The sequence below is a fragment of the Lagenorhynchus albirostris genome, chromosome 7, assembly GCF_949774975.1.
Source record: "Lagenorhynchus albirostris chromosome 7, mLagAlb1.1, whole genome shotgun sequence".
Classification (NCBI taxonomy): Eukaryota; Metazoa; Chordata; class Mammalia; order Artiodactyla; family Delphinidae; genus Lagenorhynchus; species Lagenorhynchus albirostris.
Genome location: NC_083101.1, coordinates 55,181,305 through 55,206,259, shown reverse-complemented (window position 1 = coordinate 55,206,259; position 24,955 = coordinate 55,181,305). Strand labels below are relative to the sequence as shown.

The following is a 24,955-nucleotide window of genomic DNA, read 5'->3' as shown; positions in this document are numbered from 1 at the left end:
CAGACTATGTCAAATAAAGAAATTAAGAGTGAGATTGAAGTTCCTCTCAGTAAAAAAAAAAAAAAAATCTGTATTAGCTTTATCACTTTTTATATCACTATATAACCCTAATATTAAAATGTCAACAGGGTAAAATGAACTACTAAGGAATATAGTTCTGAGAATACTTGGGGATAAATTTAGTATCTATATAAAATTGATATTATAGTCAAGGATTTAACTGATGGTGCCGAAAAAACAAATGTAATATTATTTTAAGGAGAAATATTTTGTTTTAATTTGTACCACCCCGCTTACTTAGTAAAGTAGATTATCAACTACTGATTTATTGCTTTTAATATGATGAAACACCAGATTTGACAGCTAAATTAGCAATAGGATACAAGTACATTTTTATCTTTAATCATTTTTGTAGAGTAGGACATGTACATATCCATATAAAAAGACTGTAGCAGATGCCTCCTAGAATCAACCAGTTCTTGTAAACATTGCATTTGTGCAGATTTTCATACTTTGATTCCAAAATTGAGAACAATAAGATAAAAGGCAAATTTAGTAGCTAAAAAAACCAAAATAATGTCCAGTTTGACTTCTTGCAACATGTGGTACCACTCCTCTCTTCAGAAAAAAAAAAAAAAAAAAAAAAACCTAGCAGCACATGAAAAAAATTTTACAAAACGTTTCAGTACTCTTTGTTTTCCCTCCCATCAAAAACCGAACAAAAATAAAGTGCAGCACCCATAAAAGTGTCAAGAAAATAGCCAAGTTCTTCCTTTCTTGTAACAAAATAGCACTTGGCTTCAGCAGTCTTAACCAAATTATACAGTGTCCATCATTTTGGGTTCATCATCATCTTTATGTACCACTGAGTTTAAACTGCAGAGAGCTGTATTGATAGAATACTGAAGATAATCTGGATTCTGAAAAGAAAAAAGAATGAATGAATGATAATCAGTTTTATGCCAGTATATGCAGTTGCATATTCAGTTTTGCATTCTCTATTTCTCTGCAGTATAGCAGAACAGGAAAAAAGATGGACTTTGAAGTCAGACTTGGGTTGAAACCCAAGAAGATAAAGAAAAAAATTAAATAGATTATTACCACTTAATCCAAAGAGATGTGATAAAGAGAGAATGATGTATGTGAAAAATAGAAATGTAATAAACACTACCTTTTTCCTCTGTTTAACAAAACTCTATAATTTTAATTATTTAATCGTATAAGACTATATCTTCCATATGATTATATGTACATAGCTACTGATAATTTAAAAGATAAACATGGCTTTAAGCCAGCAATGTATTATACGTATTACGAAGATTACTAATTATAACAGTAAATACTAAAATTACAAAAACACTTGAATAAGGAAAAAATATATTTACTAAGTAAATATTATAGCTATCTTCAGAGTCTATTTTGGTTTCTCAAAGGTTAAAACAAACCCAAGTGAGAAATTGTTAATCTTTTGAAAGGTACTTAGACTCGTATTTAAAAAGTTGAAAACAAAAGAACAGTTTAATTTAGGTTTTGTTTATTTTTTAAACAGCAGAACTCAAAAACATTCTAATTTGTTCATTTCTAAAACTAGGAACAGAAAACTTTATTCAATAAATGCAAAAATAAACCCATTATTATTACAGCATCATGAATAGAGACCTAAGCCCTTAAGACCTAGGACTTTAGGAAATTCTTCCCCAAGAATTCAGTTTTATCAGTTGTTCTGAATATCTGCTCATACTTAGAGTTTTATTATGTATCACCTACTTTCATCTGTTTATCTTATTTAATAAACATCAATGAGGAAAACAGTCCACACAGGGCATAGATATCTTAAACCTCCCCATACCAAAGGGAGGCAGGGTTTTCAAAAGGTCTCCTTAATAAAGTACAATACTTTGTGATTCTTTTATTGTAAAAATCAAAAAGTAAGCCAGAAGTTAGTTGGATTATTCTCAATCAGGTTTTTATGAAGGAAGTGGCACAAATAACTGACTGAGGTCTGGAACACTAAAATAACTTTGGACCTCAGTTCTAACCCTGCCTCTTCCACTTAGTATAATGCCATCCTCAAAGAGAAAATAATTCATCAAAATTTAATAACATTAAAAGCTAGTATACAGGATAAGCCTAAGGTAACTGTTACTTATATCTCTGTCCAAGAGGCCTTGGTTTAGTTCTCTCAAAGCTAATGATAATGGTATTTGGCTTATTTCACGAGACTGCTGTCAATTAAAAAAAGATTAAAAGCTAAAGTGTTATCCAAATTTAAGTTTTATAAAAAATTATTAATAATCTTGTTACATTATCCCATTCTCCAAAGAAACAGAGTGCTAAGATCTTTTCTGACCATCCAGGCCCAATTCCAAAGGCCTTCAGAACAGAGCTTACAATTGCTCTCTATTAAGACTAGGCTCCAGATTTTCATGGAGAATTTTGAGTATTAGAACTGGCTAAAGAGATTCTCTAGAATTCATCTACCCACCTCCTTAAGAAATGAAGACATCATCATGAGGAGACTTAAAAAAACAAAAAGCAATCAATATACCTAACCTAATGTACACTTAAATTCCACTGATTACCCTATATTCTCATCTAATAACATACTCAAAACATTTCTTGTCCCAGAGACCAGTTCCTCCCAAGAGCACACAACTGAGTGTCTTGTCCTATTTCTAGCATATGATTCAACAATATTCTATGATGTAGGTCAGTGGTCCCCAACCTTTTTGGCACCAGGGACCGGTTTTGTGAAAGACAATTTTTCCACTGGCCCGGGGTAGGGGTGGGGGGATGGTTCAGGCGGTAATACAAGCAACGGGGAGCAGCAGATGAAGCTTCGCTTGCCCGCCGCTCACCTCCTGCTGTGCGGCCCGGTTCCTAACAGGCCACGGACCGGTACCAGTCAACGGCCCGGGAGTTGAGGACCCCTGATGTAGGAGAATGAATGAGCAATGGAGTAGAACAGAAATCCAGGATTAGCATATTAGCTCCATCACTAACTGTATTGACTTCAGGTAGATTACTTAACCTCCAGGAGGTTCAGTTTATTCATCCATAAAATGAATGAAAATGTGTCACAGCATTTTTGAGAAGATTAAATGAGACACCATGTAAAAGTGATTTGCAATTTATAAACTGATATAATAAAAATGGGATGTTATTGTTATGGTTAAGCTCTTCTTCCAAATCTCTCAGTTGACAACTTAGTCCCTCAGGTTGTCTCTCATCTTATCCTATCTATCATCTTATCCTTCTCTCAAATAACAGTGTTTCTGTGGATCTAGCTGAAATCTTATCTTTTCCCTCTTACGTTTAGAATCAACAACATCCTTCAAAAGTCTTTTCCTCTGCATTCATTATGTAACACCTTAGTTTTAGGAGGTTTATATGTTGAACTTACAGAGACTTAGTCATAAAATTCCTTTGGAAAGACTGCGTCCCTATGGGCTATTTCTCACAGAACTGAAGAGAAAATTTTCATTTTATTTAAACAGCATTAAGAGGTAATGTGTAGGACAAATTGAGAGAGAATATTGCTTACATGTCTAACTAAGGGTTAACATTACTAATTATTTAAAAATCGGATCTTAATTATTTCTATCCTTGAAAATAATATTTTTGGCTGAGTTGAATGTGATCAATTGCTTTCCTTAAATTGTCCCTTTGGCCTACAATACATATAACCAGAATAGTGAAATTATAGATACATAAGGTCAAGATATTGAAAATCTCAATTTCTACCACTCTGAGCACAGGCTCCGGACACGTAGGCTCAGCGGCCATGGCTCACGGGCCCAGCCGCTCCACGGCATGTGGGATCTTCCCGAACCGGGGCACAAACCGGCGGACTCTCAGCCACTGCACCACCAGGGAAGCCCCACACTGCCTTTTGAGTGAGACTTCCCTTTCACTGTGTAGGCAACAGGCTAAACTGGCTAAAGCTGTTCCTAAAATCTTAGGGCCTGAAAATGAGAAATGAGAGATGACTGGTTCAATTTAAATGCTACTAGAACCAAAATGGGCAGTAACTTTTAATAACTTAAAACAGTAATCCTAAGTAGAATCAGGCAGACCTGTGGTCCAACCTCCTCTTTGACATAAATTCTTTCACACTAGTGACATGGTTTTAGCTTATTCTAATAGCAGATTTCCAAGGGGCTCAAAGAGTTGGCCAATATTACCATAAAGAACAGCTTAGCATAAGTTACATTAATTTGTAGTAAAATGTTACATCTGGTAGGCAACACCAACATTCAAAAAGATACTACTACTAAACTCATGCAACAGATCATCTTGGTTGCTACTTGGACATATGCTTTGAAGCTAATTCATCTCAATAAATCTTAACAGTATAGTTCTACTTAGAATGGAGATGTTCCTCAGGAGCCATCTTGAGAAGTTTATGATTGAGATGATCAATAGGTAACACTTGCCCTTAAGAATGCTTAGGTGGTCCTCATCCCTTCTGTATTTAAAGGAGTGGAATTTGGTATCTCTCTAAATACCTAAGAGATGAACAAGATTTAATGCTAAAACATGGCATGAGATGAAACTCAGAGTTATCTTTTGAGGCAAGAATATTTAAAATGACCACACATATATAATGTATAAGAAGAAAGAGAAGTTCAAAAGAACAAAAATTATGTAAACTAATACATTTATAAAATAAATGTTTACTTTTCCAACTTACCTGTGGTAAGGATTCTAATAAACCTATAGATCCAACACCAGAATGGGGAACATTATTCTGAACTGTCATAGGTTGGAAACTTGGTGATTGAGAATAAAGTCTTACTCTTGACTTGAAAGCTTCAAGTTCATTTTTGAATGCTTCAAAATAACCTTCTTCCTCTGCCTAGAAAACACAAAAAATAAAGACTGTGTTTTTCAAGACTTCCAGACCAGAGTAAACTCTAGCAAGCATATATTAGGCCTGAAGTGGAAGAAGTAAAGATGAGGTGAATAGTTTCAACGTAGAAACCACCAAGATCTCTGTCAGATTTCTGAAAACTGCCTGTTTCATATGAATATTAAAGATTGGTTTGTTCCATTTCCCTCTGCTTCAGCAAAATAAAACAAACTAATAAGAAACAACCCGTCTTTACACATACACACTAATAAAATGAAAGAAGGTAGGCTTCCTCTGTATTTCTCTTGATTTATCTATATTCTTGACAGGATCCAAAATAGTCCTCATTTAACCTCTCATTTTCTCCTCTCCTCTTCCCACTGCCAAGCAACAGCCAAGGGATATTCTTTAAACCTTCTAATTCTCTACCAATTAATGAGGAAACACTATTATTGTTATTAGTAATTCTCTGACCCTAAAATCCCTATTTGTAAAAGCCATGAAAGCCAATTAAACTCAACATTCAACTTCGTTATGAAAATACCTTAGTGTTTTAGTTAAGGAAGTACCTTCTTTTCAAGATTATGGAAAGAAAAAAGTACGATGAGTTATGTTGAGGGAAGGGAATTCTCTCCCAAGGTGTATATAATATAAAGCAAAATTCTTAACGCAAAACATCCTTTTGGCAGTAGCCTCCAATTATAAACATTTCCTTTGCAGATTAAAAAATGACACAGAGCACATCCTACACAATAGATCACAGAATTTAAGTTCAAGTGGTGGAAGAGATTTTGTCGAAGTCTCATTCCTGAATATCAATGGGCCCATTCGTCTGCAGTGCGATTTCTTTCTTTAATGTAGTTTACGTTGTGTAACTGGATTAAAACCTATGGATTAGTTACTAGCATCAATATCTATACAAATAATGCAGACAATGTTCTGTGCTGCCATTCTGTCTGTTTAAGAATTTAGGAATCATTTCTTTAATTATATTATAGCATTTCACTTTAGTCAATATATGGTACTCGTGTGGACACATGCAATGTTAGCCTTCATATCCAAAAGTAGTCCTTCTGAAATGGTTATGTAGCAAACCATTAAAGGAATCAAGTGACACACCTGCTGACCTTACTTCATGCCTAAGGCCTAGGGATTTAGATCTAGAGAGACTTGATTGATTTTTGTTTTATTAAGCAACCTATGGGTCACTTGCTCAGTTTCTCTATGTTAATTTTCTCGTTTGTAAAAAAGAAATAAAAATCCTTATAAAATGTTATGAGGATTTAATGAGTTAATCCATGTAAAGTGCCTAGAATAATACCTGGCACAAAGCAAGCACCTCATGAAAGTTATTCCTTAATTTAAAAGAAATTATTAAGAGCACAATGTTAAGATCTAAGACTGCATAGCTGTTCAGTTCTATTTTGTCAAAGTAAATTTCAAGGATACATATAGTTTGACTATGTTCCATTATCTTACTAAGCACTAGTTCAAACATATCCATTAATGTAAGATGAAAAAAGAAAGTATGATTTTTTTTTTTTAATGCCTATGTGTCAAGTGAAAATTTAGAATAGTCATCAGAAGCCTAACTAAAATACCAACTCAATCGTTTACTCATTAAGGGCTTCCCTGGTAGTGTAGTGGTTAAGAATCTGCCAGCCAATGCAAGGGACACGGGTTCGAGCCCTGGTCTGGGAAGATCGCACATGCCGTGGAGCAACTAAGCCTGGGTGCCACAACTACTGAGCCTGCGTGCTGCAGTTACTGAAGCCTGTGCACCTAGAGCCTGTACTCTGCAACAAGAGAAGCCACCGCAATGAGAAGCCCGCGCACCACAACGAAGAGTAGCCCCTGCTCACTACGACTAGAGAAAGCCCGCGCACAGCGACAAAGACCCAACACAGCCAAAAATAAATAAATAAATAAGTTTATTTTTTTAAAAAATTGTTTACTCATTAAAACTACTGTCTTGGGAAAATTTTGTATTTTAACAGTAGAAGTAGAAGGTAGGACTGCTGCCACACTACTTTTTTTTATTTTAAAAACACAATGTTTTTCTCTATAAAAGGAAATATGTTGACTGTAGTATATGAAAAAGAAAATGGAAATCACTTATACTTCTACGACGCAGGTATAATCAAAATTAAACTTTCGGTATATTTCCTTCTAACTTCTAACTGTGTATGCTAAAATGTATCATATATGCAAAAAAGAGCATGTAAAATATTTACGTACAATTTATTGGGCAAAAATCCCACTATGTACCCACAAAAATTAGGAAATAGATCATTACTAGTATCTTAGAGATGAGTTTCAAAGAGCATTCCATCTCTCTCTGAGGTTACCATTATTGTAACTTGTCCTAATCACTCCTTTGCCTCTTCAGTTTTACTGCTTAAAATTTATGTATCATCAACAATATATTTAGTTCTGCTTGTTTTTGAACTTTATAAAAAATATAAAATTAAAAAAATGATACCAGATATATCATTCTAAGACTTGTTTTTTTTTTGCTTTCTTGTCTTTTTATCCATGCCAATGCTGATTAGTATATTACCAAATGAATATACCATGATTTATTCATTCTACTGTTAACAGACATTTGGGTTGTTCCCAGACTTTTTGCTATTATGAACAATTCTATTAAGCACATACATGAGTGTCTCTAGGGCAGCAGTTCTCAAACTTTATAGTCAAAGGACTCCCTCATACTCTTGAAAATTATTGAGGAACCTAAAGAGTTCCTGTTTATGCGGGCTATATCTATCAATACTTATGTGTTAGAAATTAAAACTGAGGAATTAAATATATATTAACTGAAATATAATAACAAACTCATTACATGTTAACATTTATAACATACTTTTTTTAAAAAAAACTATTTTCAAAACAATTTAGTGAGAAGTCTGGCTTAACAGAAGATAGCTGTATTCACACATCTGCTTCTGTATCAATCTATGCTGTACACTGATGAGAGAATGAGAGTGAAAATGGCAAATAACATCTTAGTATTATTATGAAAATAGTTTTGACTCAGGACTAATGGAAAGGGTCTTGAAAACCCTCAAGTGTCCCTGGACCACATGTTGAGACATTTTTCTCTAGGGTATATACCTTGGAGAATTTCTCGCTGTAAGCACTTGTCTTGTTCAACTTTACAAGGAAATTTTCCAAAGAGGTTATACCAATTTATACTCCTAGAGTCAGTGCATGTGAATTCTTATTGCTCTACTTCTTGTACAACTTTTAAATTATAGTAATAATTTAAATTAGTAAATTTAGTGAGTGTGAAATGTTATTTAATCTTTCTAGACATACCTATTTTTCTTTAATATAGCTGACTTCATCCTGTATATATAAACATGTATCACTTCTTTTGACTTTATAGCAAAGCATTTTCTCAGGTTAAAAACTTTTCACAAATATAATTTTGATGGCTGCATAATATTCTGTGTACTACAGATTTTTTTTAACCATTCCTCTAATTTTCCTGAATACATACATTCATGTGAATGGCTCTCAATTTCACATACATGCTGTATAGTATAGCTTCTTATATAGCTCCTTTAAATCTATATTAGCATGAAAACAACAATATAATTTTTCTTTTCCTTATAAAATCTACAGAATTTAGCCTGTGGCATCCTGGTTGGATGGCTTCCATTGATGTGTATGGACCTTAAAAGAGGTCTCAGCTAAAACCTAGCCTTCCCATTTAACAATACCAAATAGCTACTTACTTTGGCTTTCTGGAAAAATAAGCGAAAACATCCTCTTGGATCCACATTACAGTTTTTGGCCATTTCCATAATAAACTGCATTACAACTGCTTGATGTGCTATTTGTTCCATCAGAGCCCCTTTCTGAAAGTAACAGATTAAAATTATAAGAAATATATTTAATATTGTGATTACTATTTGGATTTTTAAAATATGATTTTTAAATAGGTTAAAAAAGAAAAAGGTTTATAGTATCAACACATGGGAACAAGAGAGGTGAGGGGGCAGGCAGGCAGGGAAAGCACATTGGAAACAAGTTTCCCTATGCTAACTGAAATAACTAAAAAAAATTCCAACAGTAAGCTCAAGTAGATGTGAAAACAAAACAAAATTATAATTTCATTTAATGACCTTCCTACTTTCATTTAAAGTAACGGAAAAAACAAAAGAAAAAAGTAAATCAGAATTCCACTAATGTTCCCAGAAATTCAAGTTTCACATGATACCTGTTCAGCTTCTAGATGAAAACACCATAAAATAAGATATTTAGCAGTTTCTTCACATACAAGGTATGGATGGTCAGACAAAAATCTCTGACTATCATCCCATCGACTTAACATACCTGTAAAAAAAAGAATTAAACCATGAATGTCAAATACTTTCCTCTTGTAAGCAAAGAAATGGTATTTTAAAATGATTCTCTTTAAAGACAACTCACATTACCATAGCAGTATGTTATGGTAAAAGAGCAAATGAAGAGCAATAAGAAAGCAATACCCAGCATATTGGAAATAGCTTTCAAAATTCATAGCAAACTTTATTTCAAATAATGTCAGGCTAAAGTAGGGTGATTGGTTTAAAGCCGTAAGTTCTACATCTGGGGAATGCCCGAAGTCCCAGGCAAATAGAGACTCCTGGTCATTCTAGGCTAAAGTAAGTACAGATAATTTCAGGAGATTCAATATTATTTATTCAGAGAATACAAATTTTTCTGTTAGAAAGATGCATAAGAAAGCAAAACCTCAAGAAACTACACTGAGCAAACAAAGACTTAATAAAAGATTCAGAAAAACTACATTTCTTCTAATTTATTAAAATATGTCTAAGATAATATGGTAAAATGTCAACAGCATGGGAAACCAATCCAGTAAGTGTTATAATAGTAAATATACTCTAACCATTTTAGTGATGTTAACATTTAGTCATGATGACTGTTTATACATAGAAAACAAAATCTTTTTAAAATTAGTTAAGCATATTTGAAAATAGCTGCCATTTTGCTTCAGAATACCAAACCAGTCCAAATACTACTAAAGGTGTACTGTCATCTTTACCCAAATTAGTTAAGAAATTTGGTCAAAAAGTTGATACCACCCAAGTAATTAACAGAACCAGCAAAGTGTTGAGCTTTATTTAGACTCGTCCAACCAAGAAAGTTACTGAGTCATCATGGAAATTTTATAAGGCTATCTCAATAGTCTGGCAATAAATCTTTCCTCTAGACACAAAATGAACTTCTGAAGTTCCACATCAGAACACAAGTAAAAACAAAACTGAGGACAAATGTCTTTCTGAGAAATACACAGCAACACATGGAAATTAAATAAAAATAATGATTTTTTTTCCTCATTTAAAAAATTGGAAAAAAGCATTTTAGCATTTTCTCATAAAGAGTTTTACAAGCTTTAGAGAGTTACTTCCCCAACACTTTGGATACAGTGACTAGGTCATTTTAAATTTTGAGAAACAATGATTATTTAAGTTACTTTAAACTACTTCTCAAATTATATAAAGAATCTAATTAATAATTTCTGTGGTCAGAGCTAAAGAAAGCATAATTCTATTTCTTATATCTGAAGCCATAAAATAAATCCTATAAAGCAATTTTGCCTTAGCTTTGTTAAACTTCTGAAGAGGGAATATTTTTAACTCTATCAACCATTCAGAGAGATCACTGCTTCTCCGTTTACTTCTCCATGGGCAGCATTGTGACTTACTCAGGCACCAAATTCCTACCCATTTTGGTTTCTTTTGCAGGAAAGATATATACGAAAGGGTTAGTGACACTTGTAGGGGCCGTGAAGAAGGGTGTCACTAAACGTTAAAGGTTTTAAACTACTTAATAACTGAGACAAAATTAACACTTGAGGATGACCATAGCTTTTCTTTATCTGAAAAATAATTGTCAATACTTGATTTCAAAAATGCATACTAAATTATTATGAAATTGAGAAGTTACATTACAGGTAGTCCATTAAGACCTCTGTGGGAAGAGTGTGGAATTTTATGAACAAAATATATCAAGAGAATCAATGGCTTAGTGGAACAGAACATACCAGAAAGTACACATATTACTTTGGAATTTATAAAGAAACTTAAAATCAAATGGAGAGTAACACAATCTAACATGATGACTCTAGGACTAAACTGCCTAGGTTCAAGTATTGGCCTTACCACACCTTGGGCAAGTTCTATTATACCTCTATGCCTACGTTTCCCCATGTGTAAAAGAGGGCTAAAAACAGCAAATAACTCATAGGATTTTTGTGAGGACTAAAGGAGTTAATACATATAAAGCACTTAAAACAGTACCTGACAGAAAGTAAACACCTGATAAATACTAGGTATTATTAACACAATATGAACAATTCATTCATTCATTCATCCATCAAATATTAAGCTAATCCTTTTTTTTTTTTTTTTTTTTTGCGGTACGCGGCCCTCTCACTGTTGTGGCCTCTCCTGTTGCGGAGCACAGGCTCCAGACGCGCAGGCTCAGTGGCCATGGCTCACGTGCCTAGCTGCTCCACAGCATGTGGGATCTTCCCAGACCGGGGCACAAACCCGTGTCCCCTGCATCGGCAGGCAGACTCTCAACCACTGCGCCACCAGGGAAGCCCTAAGCTAATCTTTTGGTTAAGGATAATCTAGTCATTTAAACTAGCCAACCAACTTCTCTGAATGCTTGAAAAACCTTACTTTGACAAATTAAAATATTTTAATTATGTATCTTCACCCATATATTTTTTTCTGGTGAATGTCTAAATCCCAATCCACCCTTTAGCTCTCAATATTCCATCTGATTCCTAAAATGGTCCCCAAATACACTTCATTATTTATTTCCCTTTCCTTTTTTCATTATACTGATAGAATGATAAGATTTCAATCCTTTGAATTATACTAAGTATCTTAATTTGTCAATATACCAAAAACCTCCCAACTAGGTTGTGAACTTCTTAATGAATGATATATGACCTATTTTTCAATATATCCTGAGCTCCAGATCTCCTGTATTCCCAATCACCTACCACCAGACAGCTACTTCTACCTACATGCCTGCACATAAACTCATCTTATTTGAAAATGAACCCATTCTTCTCTCCCTGCCCATCTACATTGCTTCCTAGGTTCCATGTCACCCAATCAGGTATTTCAGAGATTCTTCTGACATTTCCATTCCTCCCACATCAAACTTATCACTAAGTCCTGTGGTTATGCTATTGCAATCTGTTAATATGGTGAATCACATTAATGAGTCTTCTAATGTTAAGCCATCCTTGAATTCTTAGGATAAACTCTTTAAAAATATTTTTTTCAGATTATAAAAATAAAGTATATTCATTGTGAAGAATTCGAAAAATCCAGAAAATAAAAACCACCTGCAATGCTTACAACAGGTAATCAATGTTAACATTCTGATGTATTTTTCCCTCTGGCTTATTTTTTAATGACTTTTAGAGAAACAAAATTAGAATCATATCATACATATTAATTTCCTACTCATTTCACTTCACATTCTAAGAGTACTTTTATTAAATGTTTTTCAAAAATAGGATACTGATGTGTTTTTGAAAAGCAATATGTAAGTGATTACATTGAAGAGACTGAATATCCACCTACAGCACAACTGATTCTAACATAGTATCTATGCAAATATTTACAGCTTTTAACAAAATCTCCAGTGGCAACATCCCACACAGATTCAAAAAAATGCTGAATCACAGCTAACTTTGGTTGGAAGTGAACAGATGATGTGCCATGAAAAACTGTGTTAGATCACCAAAAATCAGCTCTGATCATCATAAAGACAGTGATGTCAAAGATGCATGTGACTTTGAAGAAAACTGTTCTGTGAAGTTTAAAAGAAAACAGACTTTATTTCTAAATTGGTATTTTATATTTATAAAACATGAATTAACTAAATTAATAAGTAAACATAAATATGGGGGAAAAAATCAGTACTTCATAATATTCCATGACATGGTTGTACCATTAATCATTAGATGGTAAATTCCATCTAATTACAAGGGGTAATAAAAGCAATATAAGAAAAACAGTCAAAAAATATCAAAAGATACCGTAAGGGAAACTTAGGAGGAAGTCTGAAGAATATACATATGCATGAGACCACAAAGTAGTACAGTGTCAAGGCTTTGCAGCCCTTCACAACCTCCCATGTTCTAGGCCCATGTCTTCCAAGAGTCTGGAATGCAAACCAAGTTTGGAAAGCCTCCAGCTAGAAGCTCTAATCACAGCTGCTATTCCAAATGCGTTTACTTCAAAGGATTATATGAATGTAGTCATTATTCTGACAAATGCCTTTTTTTCCTCTATTACAACAAGCACACAACTCCAGAAACATCTGCTTCCACCCAGGTGGGACAATTATTAAACTTTCACTGTCTTGCCTCAGGTCTCTCCATCAACTCTGTGCCATAATTTAGTCCCCAGAGACTTTGACTATCTCATCATCCCACATGACTGCAAACTGGTCTACTGCACTCTGATGGAACTTGGTGAGCAAGAAGGAGCAGGTATCCCATTTGTCTCGGTATGATACAAACAAACATGCCAGAAAGTGGGAAATAAAAACACAGGAAAATTTTGGGAGCCTACTTACTACCTTAGTAACATTTCTGGGGATCCAATGGGCTGTGGCAAGTAGGATATCTTGCCCAAAGCGAAAAGTCAAGTGTATTTCCACTAAGAAACAGGCACAATGTGAATCTGGGAATGGCTGTCAGGTCTGGTTGGCTTTGAAGACAGTAAGGCTCTGGTTAGTATTAAAGGATGAGACATGGAAGCCCACTCATGCAATGGCAAAACAACTGTTTATTAGTCACATATTTCCACAGCCATCTGATTGTTTGTACAATATTTTATAAACTAAGGAGTCATGGTGGTATATTTGAGATTATGCAGAGATTCAACAGCATGGGATCTCTTCATCAAGGGTATTCCAGGTTAGCCACTGAATACCTAATTTACCAGTAGCAGAAACCAGTGCTGAAACCTCAATATTGAAAAGGCCAGCCAACCATCAAGCTGGAAGGACCAGCCAACCATCAAGTAATAGGTTGATAATCTTGGTCCCGTTTCATTTTGGAGGGACCAGTGGTTCCTCACTTGAACAAGACCATTTGAGATCTGGTATTGCCCTCCCTCTTTGCCATGCTTCTACCAGTAATGCATCTGTGGTCTTACTAAATGAGTTGTTCCCCATACCACATTATTTCTTGACCCCAAAACTCAATTTACAGCAAAAGAAATGAAGACAACAGGCTCACGAAATTCACTGGTCTTATGAACATTACTACACAGAAGCAGTAGGTTTTATAGGATAGTGAAATGTTTTATTGAAGACCCACATAATTATAGTGCCAGGTGGGTTACTACACCTAGTGAGGTAGGGATATTTTCCCAAATAATATTCTTTCTGACCACAGCACTCAGTTTATAGCAAAAGTGAGGGAACTACTTTACATGCACTAGGTTTCCCATGGCTCCAAAGCAACTGGCCTACAGAATGCGAGCTGTGTGAAAGCACCTTGAGGGATGCTATTCTACCAGATGCATCATGCTCTGAAAGAGTAATCAGTACATGGTACTCCTTTTCCTACAGAACGCGCAGGCCTGGGAAATAAGGGCTGTAGGTGGGAGCTGCAACTCACATTATCACAACTAAGATGCATTTACAAAATTTTTGCTTTTTATTCTTATAATTCAGGGGTCCGCTTATTTAAAGATTTTAACATCTACCCAAGGGATGACTGTATATCCATTTTTTCTATTATAAATAATACTGGAATGATAATATTTGCAAAAATAAACTTCGCTTACTTCTTCAGACACTATTCTTGAATTAAACAGAATACGTAACTTATTTCACTTTTTAAAAATAAAAAGTATGAGGGCTTCCCTGGTGGTGCAGTGGTTAAGAATCTGCCTGCCAATGCAGGGGACACAGGTTCATGCCCTAGTCCGGGAAGATCCCACATGCCATGGAGCAACTAAGCCCGTGTACCACAACTACTGAACCTGTGCTCTAGAGCCCGCGAGCCACAACTACTGAAGACCGTGCACCTAGAGCCCATGCTCCTCAACAAGAGAAGCCACTGCAACGAGAAGCCCGCACACCGCAACGAAGAGTAGCCCCCGCTCGCCACAACTAGAGAAAGCCCGCACGCAGCAACGAAGACCCAACATAGCCAAAAATAAATAAAATAAATAAATTTATTTAAAAATAAAAAGTATGAGAAAAATGAATAAATTTTATGAATAAACTTTATGAAATAATTCTATGAATAAACTGCAAAAAAAGGGAAAAAATCTAAAGTAGTATCCGTTATACTGACATAAGGATGAATGAAATTCTAAATACTTTGGGAGAGAAACACCAATAGGAAAAAGGTCTCAAAATGTCATTTAAATAGCTTATTAACATACTCCAAATAAAAACTATGTTTACTAAATTGACACATATATACTTCCCAGTAGCATTTTCACTCCAGCAGTATTGTCACTGCTTATAATTCTTAGAACATAGCATACTGTTTCCCGACTCTGCCTTTGGACATGCTGTTGCCTTGCCTCCCTTATCTACATGGAGAACTCTTACATGTTCCTTATAATCTAACTCAGACGTTTCTCCTCTGGGAAGCCTTCACTAAAATCAACCCCCATCCCACTGCTTTTCCCCAACAGAGAAAACTATTTTTCAGTTCTTTGTATATGTATTTCTATTACTTACTATTTATTATAAATTATATTCTATTACTTATTATTTATCTGAATAACAGTTGAAGGATCTACATAAATTGTATAGCATCATATCCAAAACCTGAAAAAAATGAATGCTAATCTTACAACCATAAAATAAGCAGATACAAAGGAAGCAAAGATGAAAAAAGACAAAAGCAAAGACTAGTTGGGAAATGGAAAGAATCTAGGTAGTAAAAAAGACCATGTTTTAGAGGGTAGGATTATATAATAATAGATTGAATTTTGCTTTTCTTCACAATTCAGTTTACTCTGTCACTCTATTTTTTTACGACCAAAAAAAAGTCTAAAACGAGCTATACAACTGTGCCAGAAGCAGCTATGCAACTGGAGTTTGTCACTCGTCTTCTTTTTGGTCCCCATTTTATAAATCCACCTTTTGTACACATATTTATGATACCAAACATTACAAAAGAAGGAAACTCAAGTAGTAGACTTACCAAAATGTCTGATTTTCTGCTCATGTTTCTGCATAAATGATTTTGATTTATCTTCATCTTCTGTTTCTTTTCTTTTATCCTGATTAATAAAACTCTAAGGAAAAAATTTTGAAGTTAAAATCAGATTTTATATTCTAATTGGATTTTCTTTCTCACTTATTGAATGCCTAGCAATCCTTCTCATACACACTATAAAAAGGTGATGTAGTAAACTCATATTACATCATTAAATTCATCTGTAAAACTCTGTTAAAAATTAAAATTTTCTTGGGCTTCCCTGGTGGCACAGTGGTTGAGAGTCCGCCTGCCAATGCAGGGGACACGGGTTCGTGCCCCGGTCTGGGAAGATCCCACATGCCGTGAAGCGGCTGGGCCCGTGAGCCATGGCCGCTGAGTCTGCGCATCCGGAGCCTGTGCTCCGCAGCGGGAGAGGCCACAACAGTGAGAGGCCCACGTACCGCAAAAAAAAAAAAAAAAAAAAAAAAAAAATTAAAATTTTCTTGTAATGAAGTTTCATTAGTCTTATTTAAAGTGATATATATGTAGAAAATTATACAATTATTTTAGAAATCAACAGAGAAAAACAAATGAATTAACTCTTCTGTAAAACTGAATTTCCCTATCAAAGGCAGGTATAGAAAGATCCTTTACATGCATAATTTATGTTTTGCATTATTCATTTCCATCAAATATTTGCAGCTCTACTGTCATCTTTGGAGTTCTTGCTGGAAACAAACTCAGAAATTCAAAGCATATAGAGTATATTTACAACAAAATTTTTGATAAGACATAAACCTAAAACAGACCTTTGCTGTAAACTTTTTTTAGGAGAGGCTAAACAGTTCGATTCTGAAATCAAGTACAAATTTCTATTAAGGAAGTGCTTCTTTTCAGTTAAATAAGTCATAAAACAGACGAAGATGAAGTTTTTATCTGGCCAGAAAAACTGGCAGAACAATTTCTCAGAACATTATGTGATCACGTTTAAACCTTGAGATCATCACTGCCAAAAATGAAAATTGAAAACTAGCTCTCTGACAGTTTACAATCAGGAAACACACAAGTTTACATATTTCAAAATAAAAGCATTTTTTTCTTTATATATTCTCCACCCAGACCAGCACTGTCCAATAGAAATATAATCCAAGCCAGAAATGTAATTTAATGTTTCCTATCAGCCACATTAAAAAGCAAAAGAAACAGATGAAATTAATAACATATCTATTTAACCCAACATATCCAACATATTATCATTTCAACATGTAAGCAACACAAAAAAATTATTAATGGAATATTGTACTTTTTTTGATACTAAGCCATCGGAATCTGGCGTGTATTTTACACTTACAGCACATCTCAATTCGGACTAGCCACATTTCAAGTGCTCAATGGCACATGTGGCTAGTGGCTATCAAGTTGGACAGCGCAGACCTAGACCAGTCCTCTCAAGTCTCAAGCTCCCAGACAAAATCAATGTACGATTTTGAGCAAATGACTGGAACATAAAGAGAGTCCTAATTAATTTGTGGTATAAATGTAAGCTATGTTAGAATCCAACTTTAAAAAAAAACAATTAAAAGAAGAGACAAAAATATTTTCTTTGTGACCACTGTGTTAACAGAAGAGACATTAACTTTATAAACAAAGAAACATTGTTTTGACAATTCCCTCTGGAATAAAAAAACTATTTTAAATAGTTTTGGGGTATAAATGCAAACCAGAAATAAAGTAATATTTAAGATGACACATCCCTTAGAACAACATATACAGAGACAGCGAGTCATTCAGTGAAAGAATTATTCTGTTGAGGGGAAAGAAAAATATATAAATTAGTACAATCACAGAAAAAGTCTAGAAAGATATGACTCATTGTTAACAGTGGTCATCTCTGGGAAATGGAAATGAAGGAAGCCTTTCAATTCTACTTTACAGGTTTACGTTTTTGTTTTTTACAAGAAGCATGTTGTACTCTTACAATTTATCTCCATTAAAGAAAGAAGTACTGATAGGGCTAGTGGTACTAGACATTTACCTGTGTGTATTACTTATTGCTGTAGCAGGACCAGAGCTAGTCCAGGGGAAGGAAATTAAAGGTGCTTCGGGGGGAGTGCTGAGAGTGGATGCCAGAGCAGAAACAAGTAGTGTTACACACTACGTGTAGAGAATAATGACGGTTAAAGATAAACTGAATGCGGACTTAGACAAGAATGAGCAGTCCATACCTAAGTCTTGAGAGTTAAGTTTAGTACAAATAGAAAGAGTACTACTTTAGACATTAGATGAAAATGACTTTATTTCATTGCCCACTTCTTTTTCAGATACAAAAGTCAAAGAATAAGGCCTATATACGTAATCCAGTGAGAAACAGAAGACCGCTCTTAATAAACTAACTTGGCAAAAGTATTTTACTACTCCTTTCAGCAATAATGCTTGTAACACTAAGACCAGATTACTGTCTGAGGTTTACTAAATACATACTGGTAAATAACAGTGAGAGACTTTGTTTTATTTGATAAAACCAGTAACTATACATTAGTGTTACAAAATTGAAAGCAAGCTGATAAGCATAGCAACATCAGAAAGCACTGGTAACATCTGAACTTTACCACATACCAGACCCCATGCTATCTACTTTTAAGATGTTACCTTATTTAGTTTTCATACCCACTCTTTATAGTTGATGAAACTGAGCCTTAGAGAAGTGACTTGCCCAAGGTCAAAAGCCAGCCTGTGAAAAGTTGAGATTTGAGGCAGTCTGACTCCAGAACCCATGCTTATATTCAGTGTGCTATGCTGTAGCCATATAATTGGATTAAGGACTACCCACATTAGACACTACTGGGGATAACACATTTCTGTAACAATCACTTTTCCTAAACTGTCAACACTGAATACTGTTTATAAGATTCTGTTGCTTTGTTAACAGATATGCACAACTGGTTTGTACAAACACTTCAGTCTTTCCTTCTTTCATTATGGTCCAATAAAAGAGAGTACCTTATTAAAAACATCCTTGCTAATGGCATCCATGTTCCACAGACACATTCTCTCTCTTTGTACTAGAGCCTCTTCTTTCTGCCGCCATTCTTCTTCCCGTTGCCTCAGTTCTGATACTGCTGTTTGTGCTTTGGCATGTTCCTGATCCAAGGACTCAGAGTTATGCAGTGCTAAGCTACCAAGTTTCTGCTGAGCTTCAGCGAGATTCCATTTGCACGCCACAGAGCTCTTCACAAACTCTTTCTGCTTTTGGCAAGCCATTTCAATTCCATGGCTATATATCTGTATTAAAAAACAAAACAAAACAGTATTTTTAAGAAATGAAGAAGGCAACAGAACAGGTATGTTTATGTAGCACAGTTCAAATTTCTATTAGTCACGGATTTCTGTACAATGTTTTTGGTACACAGGTATCCAGCCTTCTGTGTTTGCAGTTAAGAGTTTTATATTATAGACCTTGTTTCATCAACTAGACTCTAAGCTTCATTGTTAATTTGTGCCTCTTCCCTGACAACTAACAGCAACAAAAAGCCTGGCAACTAGCACAGTGTCCTGCATACAGCGGGACCTCAACAAACATTTGATTTATAGTCTTCATAATCCTGAAACAGAATAATGAGAACAAAAGCTTAAATCTAGTTCATCATCTTATCACTCAACATGGTGAAAAGCAGACCTCTATAGAGCTTTGCTTTGCAAGTTCTTCACTCAAAGAACCTTTTATTTAGAAGTAATCACTTCTTGGTTTCTATTTTCTCTCTGTGTTATCCCAATCCTTGGTAATCTGAGTTGTTATTATTGGAAATTTCTATTTAAAACTGACTACATCAGATAGATAACCTTTAACTTAATCCTAATCAAAACAGACAAAGTTGTTTAAAAAAAAAAGTCACTGGTACACCCTGGTGACTCTGTTTTTTTTTTTAACATCTTTACTGAAGTATAATTGCTTTACAATGGTGTGTTAGTTTCTGCTTTATAACAAAGTGAATCAGTTATACATATACATATGTCCCCACATCTCTTCCCTCTTGCGTCTCCCTCCCTCCCACCCCTCTAGGTGGTCACAAAGCACCGAGCTGATCTCCCTGTGCTATGCAGCTGCTTCCCACTAGCTATCTATTTTACGTTTGGTAGTGTATATATGTCCATGCCACTCTCTCACTTTGTCCCAGCTTACCCTTCCCCCTTCCCGTATCCTCAAGTCCATTCTCTAGTAGGTCTGTGTCTTTATTCCCATCTTGCCCCTAGGTTCTTCATGACCATTTTTTTTTTAAGATTCCATATATATGTGTTAGCATATGGTATTTGTTTTTCTCTTTCTGACTTACTTCACTCTGTATGACAGATTCTAGGTCCATCTACCTCACTACAAATAACTCAATTTCATTTCTTTTTCTGGCTGAGTAATATTCCATTGTATATATGTGCCACATCTTCTTTATCCATTCATCTGCTGATGGACACTTAGGTTGCTTCCATGTCCTGGCTATTGTAAATAAAGCTGCAATGAACATTTTGGTACCTGACTCTTTTTGAATTATGGTTTTCTCAGGGTATACGCCCAGTAGCGGGATTGCTGGGTCGTATGGCAGTTCTATTTTTAGTTTTTTAAGGAACCTCCATACTGTTCTCCATAGTGGCTGTATCAATTTACATTCCCACCAACAGTGCAAGAGGGTTCCCTTTTCTCCACACCCTCTCCAGCATTTACTGTTTGTAGATTTTTTGATGATGGCCATTCTGACCGGTGTGAGATGATATCTCACTGTAGTTTTGATTTGCATTTCTCTAATGATTAATGATGTTGAGCATTCTTTCATGTGTTTGTTGGCAATCTGTATATCTTCTTTGGAGAAATGTCTATTTAGGTCTTCTGTCCATTTTTGGATTGGGTTGTTTTTTTTTTGATATTGAGCTACATGAGCGGCTTGTAAATTTTGGAGATTAATCCTTTGTCAGTTGCTTCATTTGCAAATATTTTCTCCCATTCTGAGGGTTGTCTTTTCGTCTTGTTTATGGTTTCCTTTGCTGTGCAAAAGCTTCTAAGTTTCGTTAGGTGGTGACTCTGTTCTACTAAGAATCAACAGTAATTAGTTTTAACATTTATTTTTAAAAATTTTTTAAATAAACTTATTTTATTTATTTATTTTTGGCTGCACTGGGTCTTCGTTGCTGCGTGCAGTCTTTCTCTAGTTGCGGCAAGCGGGGGCTACTCTTCGTTGCGGTGCGCGGGCTTCTCATCACGGTGGCTCCTCTTATTGTAGAGCACAGGTTCTGGGTACACAGGATTCAGTAGTTGTGGCACACGGGCTTAGGTGCTCTGCGGCATGTGGGATCTTCCCAGACCAGGGATCGAACCTGTGTCCCCTGCACTGGCAGGTGGATTCTTAACCACTGTGCCACCAGGGAAGCCCACTTTTAACGTTTGTTGAACCACCACATGTAAAGCATCGTGACGGATGTTTAATTCCTTATATTCCTCAGTTCTATCAAACAAAAGCTAAAGGCACATTCTTTATGATTTCTTAGCCAAAATGTAGATCAATTTCAAACTAGGTATTCAGAATAATTTTACTCCAATCTATTCCCTTATCTGCATCACTATTCAAGCCCTTGTAATTTCACACTTTAATTATATAAATATACTCTTTCTCATTTCAAGCCATTCTCTACTCTTCTAGACTTGGAGTGATTTCTCCAAGAAACAAATATGATAATTTTACTGATTCTTAGAGTCTTGGGATAAAGCGCAAACTCTGTGGCATGGCATGGTCCCTCATGATCTCACTTCCTATTATCTCTCTAGACTCAGTCCTAGTCACTCTTCTACTTGTTTGCTTATTGTTTACATCCCCTTCCCACCCCTCCACCCCATTCAATGTGACAACTCCCCCATCCCTAAACCTCCTATCTCCATCCCAGATTCCAGCATTATGTCCCTTCCCTCTTACCCTGTCCCTCTCCACCCAAGTTATGCATATTTCTACAGTGGTGTTTTCACACAATACTGTGCTTATTTGTTTAACTATCAGCTTCTTGAGGGGCTAGAATGCAATAAATCTTAGATGAATAAACGACTCGACTTCTTGGAATAGACTAGTGGTGGTTAGGAATTCTAAGACAAGTAGCATGCAAGGCTTCTTTTTTAGCTAAGTCTTCAGGCAAACTTAGATTTCTACTGGAGGGAATGTGGACACTTGCTATTCAGATGTTTTACTTGTTTAGCAGGTTTGGAGCCCAGATACCACTTGGTCCTAACCAACCAAGTAAGGTATTTATTTTTACTTTTTGCTACCTTAGAATAGGGTTAAGAATAACTGCAGACTAGCTATGCTTAAAAAGGGACTAGGAAGAGGAGAAAAATGAAGCTATATAATTTATTTTGTAAGAAAAGACAAAGAAATACTAAGAAAGGTAAGGACAAATGGAAATATCTTGCATTGTCAAATTATGCGGGAGCAAATTCTCAAATCACCTCTCAAATCAAACACAGAAATCTTATTTCTAAATTCTAAAAATGATTTATGTTTATATCCTTCTGCACAGACTACACAGACTATGTTTGGGCATTTGAGTAAACTATCCAACATGTATTGAGATGATTGATTATATTTTAATAAACAAAGATTTGAAAAAAGAACTGTTAGCATTAAGGTCTACTAATGTAACTTTACATAAAAAAAATTCCCAAACAGGATCTCTAAGTTCCAAACTGCATTTAACTGGATCTCAGAACTATATATCACACATGACATTAATATAGCTAGTTTCCCTATATTTGGTAAAATTACACCAAGGCTGTTTTTATAAAGATTATAAAATGTTTATAAACTGAATTAAATATTTTATTCTTTCCAAATATTCCAAAAGAAAAACTTAAGTTCTAAAACTTAAATCCAGCAAGACAAGTAAGTAGGTTTGTTATAAACACATGAACTAATTTAGGATTAGAAATCATTTTGCAAATCTTAGTACCATTCAAAGTTAGTTTCAGACAAATAAAATTTTACATTACATCACAGGATGGGCAGTACAGTAGGTGGGAAAAAACACTGTACTAGGTGTCAGAAGCGGATTCTAGTTTTAATTCTGCCACTGCCTAGCTACATGGCCTCAGGGAAATCACTTTTAATGTAGGATTTAAGCCTAATCATTTCTAAAATTCCTTTCAGCTAAATAAGCTTATAAATTAATATACAGCTATTTTTAAAATTCAGTTTCTCTTAGGTTACTCTTTATATTCAACCACAATGCAGTGAAATTCTTGAGACCTTTCTATCCTCTCTATACTCCTTCAAAACTGACAATGGCAGCTGCTGTTCATTCTTTTTCTATCTCTGTAACACATTCATTATGTGCTTATATAACACATTTTGTATATAAAGATGACACCAGTGATCCATAATTAGTGGGTGACTACCAACCTATCAACTCTCATTCTGTCCTCCTAAAAAAATGTCTTGTACTTTCCCAGTGACTGGCTGGCCGAAGTACAGTCTGTGGTTATGAAACAGCATTTTTCTCTGTGCAGCCAACCAACCCTGTGAGCTGGGCATAGGATCGATGACCCTACACTTATTGGCAAACAATTTAAATCACTCATTTTCATTAACAGCTAGCAAGATGAGTCTAGAGAAAAACAGTTTTAATTCAGTTAAGCCCTGGGGGATCCCATTTTGCAAGAAGCCTAGAAGGCAAATACCTATAATCCATTTCATTGAACCTATTAGTGTTTAGTCCGTGCTCCTGAAATATACTTCGAAAACACTCAGGTTAGGAGAAAAACCGGGACAAGGTGATATGAGTACCTAAGCACTCCCTAAGATAGGACCAAGAAAATCCTAAGTGGCAGTATATCACATTTGGATAAGTTTCAGAGGAAAGAAGGCTGGGCTGAAAACCACAAGTAGCGGCAGGAATCTGAGGAAGAAGTCTGAAGGAAAAGGCAAACGTGTGCCTATATATTTTTACTGAAGAATCGTGTGAAGCAAAACTAAAATCAGAAACGTAAGGGGAAAATGGCCACGCGAATGGGCGAGATTTACGCCAGCATCAATAGCAAGGTTTACAGAATTTGCTCAGATGTCAAAAGTCAGTGAAATAAACTGGATCTCAAATCTTTATGTCAGGAGCTCAGTGAATTATTGAAACACAACCATTCACTGTTCCCATCAACTGTGCACAAATATTAGTGCCTTCAAAAGAATAAAGTGCTCGGATTAGAGCAGGCACAAGAGGACAAAGGGTCAATGTTATAGAGTGAGCTGTCTCAAATCTGGGTATCGTCAGAAGACGGGTGGAGGGGAGAAACTTCTTTCAAGGGTGAGGAATTAGCCAAGGTGAAAAGGTGTGCGTGGAGGTGAAGGTTGGGGCTATATGGCCAGACCCTCTTCGAAGACCTCAGTAGATGCTACAAAGTGATGGGATGGCTTCAGGCTCCCGACGCCCGAGGTTGGGGGTCGGGAGTCGGGGTCGGGAGAAGGGGGAGGTGGGGGCTCAGAACAGGGCACAGAAGAGGGTCGCAGAGACAGAGGGCTCTGGGGGCCTGGTGACGGCTCCTCTCCATCCCCCCGCAGAACACGGGCCCCTTCTCACCTGGGTGCCGCCTCCGGGCAGCTGCGGGTAGCGAGGAGAACCGGGGGACACGTCCAAGTCACTCTCTTCCTCAGCCTCACCTTCTGCCCGAGGGAGGCTCCAAGGTCCTGGCGGCGGCCACGGCTGCTCCATGTCCGGCTACCCCCGGCCCTACAATCCCCACTGCCAACAGACTTCCCGTGAGCGGAACCTACTGCGCGGAGCCAGCCGCCCCAGCCGGGGGGGCCGTTACCCAGAATCCCTCTGCCGGCGGCGACGCCGACGCACGCCCGGCGCCAGCCTGTGCC

At 36.0% G+C, this 24,955-nt stretch overlaps 1 protein-coding gene across 2 annotated transcripts; it reads right to left on the bottom strand.

The window, feature by feature from the left end:
- Positions 1-306: 306 nt before the first annotated feature.
- CDC37L1 (cell division cycle 37 like 1, HSP90 cochaperone) lies at positions 307-24,955 on the bottom strand. Of its 2 annotated transcripts, XM_060155036.1 has the most exons (7): positions 24,669-24,951; positions 19,071-19,352; positions 16,074-16,167; positions 9,081-9,196; positions 8,596-8,718; positions 4,694-4,858; positions 307-920 (listed from the first exon to the last, which is right to left on the bottom strand). In XM_060155036.1, the coding sequence occupies exons 1-7, from the start codon at positions 24,798-24,800 to the stop codon at positions 819-821; spliced, it is 1,014 nt and encodes a 337-aa protein (XP_060011019.1). In that variant the 5' UTR covers positions 24,801-24,951; the 3' UTR covers positions 307-818. The 2 variants fall into 2 exon arrangements, with proteins under 2 accessions (XP_060011019.1, XP_060011020.1); XM_060155037.1 differs by lacking the exon at positions 4,694-4,858 and having other exon boundaries at positions 24,669-24,955.